The sequence below is a fragment of the Nilaparvata lugens genome, chromosome 4, assembly GCF_014356525.2.
Source record: "Nilaparvata lugens isolate BPH chromosome 4, ASM1435652v1, whole genome shotgun sequence".
Classification (NCBI taxonomy): domain Eukaryota; kingdom Metazoa; phylum Arthropoda; class Insecta; order Hemiptera; family Delphacidae; genus Nilaparvata; species Nilaparvata lugens.
Genome location: NC_052507.1, coordinates 14,643,215 through 14,655,033, shown reverse-complemented (window position 1 = coordinate 14,655,033; position 11,819 = coordinate 14,643,215). Strand labels below are relative to the sequence as shown.

The following is an 11,819-nucleotide window of genomic DNA, read 5'->3' as shown; positions in this document are numbered from 1 at the left end:
AAAATATTACATGTACCTATTTATTTTTTTCTGTGGGACTGTGCTACCTATTCTCTGACTGTGCTCTCCTCTGTGCAAAAGCACCCGCTAGATGGCGCCCAAGTATGAAACGCTGGCATGTAGCTTTCAGCAGAATCTAACAGATCGCAGCACTGCCATGAATCGAAGCTCAATTTCTCGTGTTGGTTGCCTGGTAACGGCTGGTTGCTTAGCAACCGAGAGCCGGCTTGCCTAGATTTTGATTCCGGTAAAATATCACATCCCCGAAAACCATACGGTGACGTACAGCCAAGCTGTACAACACAAACATGCTCTGAGATGCAAGCTTTTGCTTTCCAGTTGTTATCAAAAAATATCGAATAATACCAGCTTATTGCCATTTAAAAACAATAACTTAATTTCTCAACCAACTTTTCACCTCCCAAACCTTTCAAGTTTTATCATCTTTTAGGTTATGTTTATAATTGCACAGTTTGGCTGTACGTCAGCTTATGGTTTTTGGAGATGCGATATTTTGATTTTTCAGCTTTTGAGCCGTGGTACGCCGGCTGGCTTCCAGAAAGCGTTTCTAGACCTGCCAGCCAGCTCGGTCGTTCAGTGAGTTGCCGCCTGCCATTCGGTGAACAAGGATGTGAATTCGTTGTCGTTCTGTACCGCTACTGTGTGTTATTACTGTCTTGTGTCATGTGTTATGGAGAGTTTTCGTAAGGGATAGAAATTCGCTCAGCTATGGAGGGCCTCGGAAAGTCTTCGTACGGTAAGTTATAATGAATCTCATTTAATTTTTAGAAATATATTTTTGAATGTAGGCCTACAGTATGGTTACCTATGGTTTTGGTTGGTGAGGCGGTTCCAGCAGTATTGGTTTCACCCCATCCTGCTTATTTAGGCCTATAAGAAGATTTATTCTTTAGACTTGTAGGTTTATGCTGGCCAAAAAAAAGCGTGCTGAGAAACTGACTAGTAATAGATGATAAATTTGATTTTTCATATTTTAATTCATGAAAATATAGACCACCTATCATGCAATGCATGGTTGTAAAATATTTTTATCCGTTCAGAGCTTTTGAAGTTTGCTGTTCCGGTAGTTTGTTCCCATCGTCCTCCATATCATGAGAATTATAGACTACTTGAAGCATTTTGAATCACGAGTTGATAATAATAATAGAACTGATAACGCAGTATGACTGTTGAACATCAACGATGTTATCCTTAATGACGATTTTGGCGGATCTTATTCAAATCTTAACGAATATTTTTATTATTGTAATCCCATTTTATATTTATGTTAATATTGCACTGAAAACTGTTATCCATGATTGGCTGACCGGTGAGGGTGGATGCTGGTTGTTCGTAAGGTTGAGTCATGGATATTCGGGGCTGTTGTTGTATGGGTGACCTCTGACCGGCAGAATGTGTTCGATTTTCATCAGCTTTAGTGTCTGAACCCGGTGGTTTGGAACCTACCTAAAACTGTGGTTTCATCCATCCCATACATGTTTCATGTGGGCACCATTCTGAGGAAAGAGGATCACACCTTATATGAAATTACCTTTGGGGCAAGAAAGTCCTCATTTGCTTCTCCAGTTTGTCATTATTTGTCTTCGCCTTTCATTTAACGATCCTTTTCCTTTTAGCCAGGGAAGTGAGTGTATTTAGGCACTGTAGGCTATTTGAGTAATAAGAATTGATGATAAATCGATAATTCATTGTTGATTATTACCATTATTAATATATTAATTGATATTTTAAACATAATAAATCGTCATAATTGATGTGAATACAAAACTAATAATAATAATCCATATTAGGCTACTTTTGATAATTTCTCTCAATTTCACCTTTCTTAAAAAAATTGCGTTGTAGAATATGTTACTTAACTAAGTTAGTAAATATTCGTAAGGCTTTTATTGGTGGGGAGTTCCTGACGGAGTTCCACCTCGCCTGAATATATCATTTAAGCCGTCATTGGGCCTTACGACTGTTATACTTCAGCCGAGACCGACAATTTAACGTGCCCATCCGATAACACGGCAGTGACCTGTTCAAAAACTTTTGGTAATGAGCGGGTTTGAACCGGGGTTCTCCAGGCTGCTACGCAATCAATCTATCCACTAGACCACTGATTAGTTTCAGTTTTAGTTTAGATTAGTTTCAACCAACTAACATAGTTTCGAACACATAATTATCACTGCTGACAAAATAACCGTAGTTTATAATAAACTAATAATAAATAAAAAAATAACCAAAAAAATAGAAATTGACTGAAAAAAATATTTGAAAACATTAGACTAATATAATAAGAACCAGTAATATAGTTATTATTTAATAATAATTATTCATTAATTAGCATTTGAACAAATATTAATGCAATTTTCAATTTATTTCATTCTGTAATTATTATTTTTGTTTGAAAAATAATAGTTTTATTCGAGAAAAATGCAGTAGGCTACTACAATTCAAATAATACTAGGACAGCTCTGAGCGTGAGAGTGATCGGTCATATTTGAAAGGTGAGACATGAGACACTGATGATGACTCACTGGCTAGGCGGCTCATGGCAAGTCCGGTGTCTCGCGGAAATACCTTTCCGGCAAGACGTAGCTATAAGAGGGGGGGGGGTTGTTAAGCTGAAAGCAAAAGTACTATAGGAGCCTGAAGTCAGGAAAAGAAGGTATGTGACTCGCATACCGCATACAGCTCCTCTCTCTCACTCCTCTCATTGTGATACGACGACGACATACCCATAACAAAAGAAACTACATCTTCTTCAAATCGAAGAAAACACTTCAGAAGCGGATTATGCATTGGTGTTAGTGCTCTATGTATTGGTTGTCCACTCTGCCAACCGATTCACTTCCAATTTCGATTCAGTTCATTTTTCTGTTCTCCTGAGAATGGAATGTTGCCATAGTATTTTTTATGGAAACCGAAATCTGAAGATTTATTTTTCCAAGGTGTGAAAATTGTGTCTCTTTGAAATGTGAATGTTTTATAATTTTACTGAGGATGATACCCACATGAGCTTTAGGCTTGTTCATGGATGATAATGAGAGTTGAGTTGAGTATAGCTTTAGGTGGGTTCCGAAAAATATTCTTTTGTCCCCACGATCTCAGATAAATTATCTATTACGTCTATATTTTATCAAAAATTAGTGTATTGAGAACACTTGACATTATTATTCATTGCTTGTGTCAAATTCTTAGGAATGATGAGATTATTACGTAATGAAATGTTCCAAATTGTCACAGAATTCATTGAACAAATATCAGTGATAATTCGGTCTGTTGGAGATAACTCTTAATAATTATAATATAGATTATTATTTAACTAATGAACAAATTTCTAGTGTTGTCCCTTCCCAAGTTATTTATTATTGCAATCGCACTAGTCTTCCTTTTCCATTATGAATTACATCACAGTTTACTAATTTATGTAAATATCAGTAAATTCGATTTAATGTGTTGAGAATTCATCATATTTGAAATCTCCTTATTCAATCTTTTTCTGTGGTTATGCACAACCATTGAAATATTAACATTGTTGATACGTTATTCTATACTTGTCCTAAAGACAATTCTAATATTGAAAGTAGTCTTGAAATCCTTTTAAATTTCTTTTCTTTAATAGCATACTTATTGCTTTTAAAATAAATTGACAACTGTAAGCAACGAATACAGTATTCCATTCTTCGAGAATACCTTGAGTAATTTACAGTTTTAACTTGAGAGGTGAAATATTCAATTGCAATGCGGTATTATAGAACGGAGAGCATTGCTTTAACTTGATTTTCCTTTCTGTGTTAACCAGCCTCAAGGATACCATATTTATTAGCCTTGGGCCAGCCTAGGTCAAGAGGGATTAAGGATGCAGATCTGTATTAATAAGTTTGACTTGGAACATGACTGACTACTGTGATTGAAATAGATAACTTGAGACGACTTCAGTGGCGAAATAAATGGAAAAGAGATTGGATGCTGTCTCTGGAGATGTAATCAGGTTCACTTTGTGCACCAAGGCAACTTAATTAGGGAGGCTGCAGGTAGGAATTATGTCTGTCGGTGGGGGTTAAGCTGAAACTGGATTAATTAGCGGTAATTAGATCTTGCGGATGCCTAATTTTGAATTAGGATACCCAGAAGCGATAGATAGAGTTGGTGTTTCATTTTTTGCTCATTGGAGTGCTGCAAGAAAGAATGCAATCATATTATGAAAAGATATATTTTATAAAATTAGAGAAGAGATCCCATTCATAAATTCTTATCCACATGAGCTTTTACTTGCTCTGAAACTTTCAAAAATATCAGATAGCCTACTGTTCTTGAGAGTGAAAAATAATATTCTTTTAATTAAATAACTACTGAACCTTCATCTTGTTCTACTGTAGTTCCACATTAAATTTTTTCACAGTTGGTTTTGTATGTAGCCGACTGAAAATATGGGCTCTTGATTTTTTCATCTCTCACTCATCATCTTTGAAATCAAGCATGTATGGCTCTTAAAGGCAACGGCATTAAAGATAGGCACTGTTGTTTTTCTCTTTCTTCACAAGTATCATCGAAAATCCCAATAGCTTGAATTGCATGTTTTATTTTATCATTTATAATAGAAAAAATTAACAACCTTGAACAAAGTAATTCCGAAACAGCTTGATTAGAAACAATAATTTGTCATGAAGTTAACTGCTGAAATATTGTTCAGTCAAACTTCAAACAATAAAGACCGCTTCATAGTTGAGTCTCAATGATGTTATTACAATTATCAGAAAAAGTGATACAAGAAGGTATGTCGTATCTTCATAAAATAACCGAGAAAGGAAAAACACAATAATCTTAGAAGAAAAAACATAAAAGTTTGGCTGCTGTAAGATTAATCATTGCAGAAGATTATGCAGACTCTCATTCCATTGTTAACCATTCCAATTTTGTGAAAATAATAATTAGACAGTGGTTTCTTTGAATATGTTATGTGATTGCGGAGATCTTCAGATTCAAAGTGAGTGATCTAACAGAAAATGGATTCTCGTTGCTTGTTTGACTTCCAGGACAATAATCATTGTCATTAAAGTAATCTGCGGTTTAGCTCTTTAACAACCGAGTTGTAAAATTGAAAATTGTATTGAACAGTGAGGCGGTCTTGTAATTTATAACGCGAGAAACATTTTAAACGGTTGCTGTTGCCTAATAATTGGTGTCTATTCAAAGTGCTGGTTGGAATTCTTGTTTTGTCATTCCGCGATAATATGTGAGCAAGTTTAGTGACTGAAAAACTGCCAGGCCTACTTTACTCAGTACTTGAGAGCTAGCTTGCTCGGCCTATCAAGTACGTCATCAAAGTCGACGACTTCTTCCTGAGAAGATGATGAAGAAGAAGGAAAATAAGAAGTAAGGTCGGTGTTCTTTCTCAACTAAAACGAGGTCAGCGTCAGATCCTTATTATTGCTTAATTTAAATTATATGTCGCATGCCATTGAATGACAGAGCGAGTGGAGTTACCTTTGATTTCTCAACAGAGCTCTTTCATTCATAGCTTATGATTCATAATAAGCTATTTGTAATCTGCTTCTACTTCCAAGAATTGTTCCAAGTCATACTGTTACCAATATTACCTTAACCTTAACTTATATCCCAACATGAAATACCGTACCCATAATCCGGAATCGACTTCACATTACTCTACTTCAACCTGAGGCTGAGTAAATTCTATATTGTAGATAATTTTTGGTGTTGAAGTTCAATAACTTTTTCCACTGTATGGATTTATAGATAATTTCAAAGCTCAACTGCTTCTACTCACACCCTGAGATAAGCAAAACGTTTCTACTTTCAATTTATCTTAAGATACATACAGTACAAATATTAATAATTCCATAAGAATTCATTCTAGCCACATTATTTCATTCTTCATACAAACTCGTATCATTAAAATTATTGAGAAAATGATAAACCTTGAGCTAATCCTCTATTGAATATAAACTGAGTATTAATTTTATCATAAATCTTCAACGTATTTTATATATTGCTCATTTTACTACTCTAGCATGAAGAATCATAGAATTCATTGAGGTACTGTTCCATTCTCGTTTCACGATGTAAATTCCACCTTTTTATCATTTGAAAAAGCAGTCGTTCCCTACTAGCCAAGAGGAAAAGAAATATCGGCAAGCCTTTAGGAAAAGATGTTTGAAGTCGGAACAGGTATTCTTGCCTTATCCTTAAAGAAGATGACGACAATCCTTTAATAAGGATAAAGGTCCTTTATAAGGGTGAAGGTTCTTTATCCAGAAGCCAAAAGCAATTTTTCTCTTACACTCATGTTATAAAGTCCCTTCTATGGACCTACATAATAATACAGTTACAGGTTCTTTATTTATAATTTGATGAAGTAGGCTGTATTTTGTTTTACTATAACTTCCAATGTTTCACACAGTAAATTTAAATTCCAAAATATTTTGATTCAAGTAATATTTCTTATCTTAGCCTATAGCTTCCTAAGAAGTGAAGTAAAATGTATAAAAATGAGGTACAAAATGCAGAAATAGTATATTTTCTGTTATAGGAACAGTAAAATACTGTATATCAATTGAAAATCTACCAGAATATAATCCACGGGATGAAGTCTAGGATAAATTTTAGGTGAGCCTCAACCGTGAAACTGGACTAATCGTTGTGATTAGGTAATCAATAGTGTTCTATTGCCAAACATCACTCTGATAAGGTGGTATTGACTGATTCCATTATCGGCCCTACAATCTAACACCATAGCTCCATCCTCGTCTAATGGCTAATGGGTACACTGTTCAGTTCAACTGATTCATTTAGTGATGCAATTAGGTGATTAATTATTCCTCGATCATCTAATATTCAACGATTCCCTTGCAATATTCAGCAGTATAGTGTGGCAAACGGTTATGTTGGCTAACCAGCGTATCAACATGAATAATATCATATTATTTATCCCTGAATATTATTTTTATGAATGTTGTGGGACACATCAATTTTTGGGTTTGAAAATGAATTTTTTTTATTGTTCAGCGTTTAATTGTACATCTTTTGATAGTCTACACGCATTTATTCTCGTACATATAATATTTTGGTTTAGGATAAATCATTTTACGATGACAGATGATTATCAAGGAAACTACTCACCCCTAAATATTATTTTGTATGACCACAGACAAGTCTGTGGTTGGATCTGTGGTATGACTTGTGATCAACACTCAGTAATGTACCAGAAAATCATATCATTCTTCAATGTTTACTTATTACAAGTTCACATTTACATATATTTTGAAATATTTTAGAAATAATTACAGTAAAATCAAAAAGGCATTAATATTATTGTTATTAAATAGGCAATTCAAATTTTTCAATAGAGTTCATTGTAACTTATTATGGGACTAAATTGATACAACTTTCATATAATATGTCCTACTAGCTATACTTTACCTAAGATAACAGTGGCCTGTCTGTAGATTTCGGATTGAATTACCAATATAGTATTCGTATTGTATAGTTTTCAGAACTTTTAGAGCCTGCCTACATCAGAATCAATTCTGGAGCTTCTTCTTGCTTCCATCTCTCTGGATCTCAAAAACTAAAAAAAAAATTTATCTATGTGTACCAACTAAATTATGCATCTAAATCATGCACCATAAAGATCAAACTAGAACCTCGTGATAACTTATTCTGATGACCTTTGCAACGATCTTTTTCATTGGTTTCTGCTAGAGATATGAAAATCCTGTTCAAATTGTGTTTGAAGTTTACTTGAGCTTTGTTTACAACCTGAGTTTATGCTTTCTTCATTGTCAACATAACAGAACATAAGAAAAATTATAAGTTACTCTGAACACTCTGAAGAGTTTATGAAGTTTTTTCAATTTATAAGTTATTGAACAGTAATTACTTGCTTTACAGTACTGTACCGGTTATGCTAGAACATTTCAAATAGTGTCTTTATCTCGTTATTCTTCGTCTCCCTCATTCGGTCCTATCTTTGTACCCATCCTGCTTTATTTATTGAGTAATCGACTTGTTGCTTGAGCTGTAATTACCTATAATGATCATAATTATTATTTTCTTTTCGTTGGATGCGATGTCTTCATGAGCCCGCATAGTTACAGCGTTGTACATTCATGTTGGTGAGTTTACTCTATTAAATGTTCAGGTTTATAGTTCTCTAAAAAGTGTATAAAAAGAGTCTTTACCACTAAATCTATCATTTTTCAGATCTGAAGATCTAAGACATATAGATTTGTTGAATGGAGTCATAGAGTAAAGATACTGTTTAAAATAAATACCTATTTTTCTTTGGTATTTTTCTATATTTTTATATTTATACCTATTTTTCTCTGGTGGAGTTGATTACTAGCAAATTTCCTATACAAAGACCAATTTTGTTGATCGAATTTGGGGTATTTTGTATTTATTAATATTATTTTTACAAGGAAGCACTGATCGGGAGAGAAAAATTTAGGGCCGGTTTCCGAGCTCGGGATTTAGCTAAGTCCTAGACTTTAAACAGCTGGAGTCAGAAAATTGGCTTTCCAAAACGGGGCGTAGTCACAGCTTTTATAACAGTAGTCGTAGTTTTTATTTTCTCATTTCTATAATATTGGAAACGTTTTTCCTTGACGAAATTAGACATTCCTAAATAATTCAAAATAGCTGAAACTTTACACTATTTTCTCTTTATTTTATTTTGTGTTCAATTTTCTAGTTTTTCGAAATTTAATTCAAACGTGACTATGACAATGACTGCGACTACGCCCCGTTTTGGAAAGCCAATTTTCTGACTCCAGCTGTTTAAAGTCTAGGACTTCGCTAAATCCCGAGCTCGGAAACCGGCCCTTAGGATACTCCTTGTACTATTTCCCTCCCAAATGTAGATAATGTTTTATTAATTATTAAATTACAAAATCACAGTCAACTCCACTAAATCGTTAATTCTATTATACTACAGTTATTGATAGTAAGCCCATTGATCCTACATTGATATGCGGTAGCCTTCAGTGCTTGAGCATCTTAGATTACATTTTGATTGTTAATTTAACTATTTTCCACTGACTGAAGATGATTGTAATATCAATAATACATACTCATTTGTATATAATATGTGTATAATATATAATATTATATACTCATCCGATTGCTATCTTCATAATTATAAACTGTATGGTATGGATGAATTCGCTGATTCATCATTCATTTTATACCGGCGTTATCTTTAATTTAACTTCACTGACTTATACTGGCTTTATGCTTCAAATAGATAGTTCTCTATTCGAATTACAGTATATTGATATTCTACTATTGACGGTAGGACTGCTTTTCAAATTGGTAGGTAGTTATCATAATATGCTGTTCTAAAGAGTCTCCAGTCTCCAGGACTCTCAAACAAACTCATTGGTATAATGGAAGGAGGCTACAAAGCAGGAAAAGGATGTTGATCAGGCCTATTCTGAAAAGAGACTTATTTTTACCCGTCTAGGTCTAGAGGTCGTATTTAGAGAGCATAAAAATGTATTTTCAACAGGAGAGATTATCATTAATGTCCTAGTGTTACGAGTTTAAGTTTACGTAGTAAGTTTATGAGCTTAAGCGATACTTAACCATTGACTTGTCTTAAAACTGTCCTTCAACATCATGTCTGAAATAAATAGCAATCAAATCCCGCTGTTTCCTGACTTGGAGAAAATGTGACAGACCTTTGTTTCTTTACGGGCGTTCTAAATTTGAAGCGGCTTTTTATGCCTTCCCTTAGCAGTTGGACACCCTTGATTTGTGTCGACTGAGAGGGAGCGAGCATTATTTTTAGCCCCGTCGGGGCGATTAATCATTTCGGGATCAATTAAGACTGCTCTCGAACTGAATTGCCGAACTATACGATGTGTGAAGGGACATGGAATTTCTCCCTGTCACAACCAACACCAATCATGTTGCTAGTTGCATCACTACTACTTTTCTCTCTCTCTCACACTCACACACACACTATCACTTACTTTTTTCCCTGCTCATAATTATATAATTATGTTTATTTCATTTCTATTATCGTGATTTGTACACCTACTCTCTGTCATGTTTACTTCCAGATTATTCCTTTAAGTGATGATATGACCAATTATATAAACTCTAATCACAGCCCAACTACTGGAAAATTATTGTATTGTAATAAAACATATTATCTATCCTCGTAAATTCAATTTTTGTCCAGATCAGATTATTGTATTGTGTTTATTGATTGACTTTTTACTTTTCTTGCCCTATTACCATAGGTAAGGAAAGTATTGCATTCCAAAAAAATGAAGGTACCCAATTTCAAGTTTTCTATACGTTTCAAGGTCCCCTGAGTCCAAAAACATGATTTTTGGGTGTTGGTCTGTGTGTGAGTGTGTGTGTATATGTCTGTGAATACGATATAACTCCATTCCTAATCAACCGATTGACTTGAAATTTCAAACTTGAGGTCCTTATACCATGAGGATCCGACACTAAGAAATTCAATAAAATTCAATTCAAGATGGCGGATAATGACTAAAAAACCATGTTTTTCACGGTTTTCTCGAAAACGGCTCTAACGATTTTCTTCAAATTTATACCCTGGATAGCTATTTATAAGCCCTTTCAACTGACATAAGTCTCATTTTTGGGAAAATTGCAGGAGTTCTGTAATATTCTTGAGAAAAATGGATTTTGTTGAATTTCTATCACGATTCTCTGAAAAATGTCTTGACCGATTTTTTCCAAATGCATACCCTGTTTAGTTATTTATCAGCTCTATCAACTGGCATGAGTCCCCTTCCTGGGAAGCTAACAGAGGCTCCACGGTCCACCCCATCCTTGAGAAATGGACTTTGTAACCTCCTTCTTGTGCATGAGGTAGGTAGGTAGAACCAATACCTACTATTACTTATTATTATTAGTAATAGTAGGTATTGGTAGAACACAAAGTCGAGATATTTCATCTGTAGAACAACTGTTTTGACGACTTGAAAAAATCATCGAATTTCACAATTTCCACAAAAGAAAATGTACTCTGAAAACAATGTATAATGTATCGTAGTTTTAAATTAATATGTAGTCTTCAATCGTCATTATGTTATTCCCCTAAATTATTCTCGTTTGAGAATGAGGCAATGTTCAAGGACAAGGATAAAACTTATAGTTCAATGAGCAAGGAAAGTTGTGTGAGTGTACCACACCAGATTTTTATTTTGATAGATTTCATTTGCGTATAGGCTTGTGAAAAGTGCTTCCTTCTCATGAACAGTATCATAGTAAATCAATTTATTTCCCCTTTGTGTAAGCAAATACCTGATAACATTCAAGTTAACAGCTGATCTCCCATATTACACAGAATAAATATAGGAAATTAATAAAATTCCTTCTAATATGTTGGTAATATTAATCGTAATTCACTCATTTTCAACTGATTGGGCCTTTCTCTTCTCTGGAACAAAATTGTTTATGTAATAAAATGGATAGAATTTCAATATTAACCGTTATTTACAAATATACGAACTGATCCCTCTCTCAAATCACAAACAAAACTTTGATATATCATATCAAATCTTTGATAATGTATTCCAATATTACCAGTATAATGTACTAATAATTTATAGATACTGTATAGATACAATTACTGTTTAATGTGGATAATATATAATTCAACACTTTTTTCAATTGTAATCTCTTCAATTTCGAGACAAAATAATTTATTCTAGATTTTGGAGTGGAGAAATAGACACTGTTTGGCTCAGCATCCAAACGACGAAAAGATTTTGCGTCTGTGTATTTCATGTTGATGCGGCAGAAAA

The 11,819-nt window shown here is 34.0% G+C and overlaps 1 protein-coding gene across 1 annotated transcript in view; it reads left to right on the top strand.

Annotated features, from left to right (window-relative positions):
• Nucleotides 1–576: 576 nt before the first annotated feature.
• The window catches only part of LOC111046108 (myosin-VIIa), a 154,900-nt gene continuing 143,657 nt past the window's right edge, over nt 577–11,819 (top strand). The window contains exon 1 of the mRNA XM_039425684.1: nt 577–757. Coding sequence (XP_039281618.1) covers nt 730–757 — 28 coding nt within the window. The 5' untranslated portion in view covers nt 577–729. The remainder of the gene's footprint in view (nt 758–11,819) is intronic.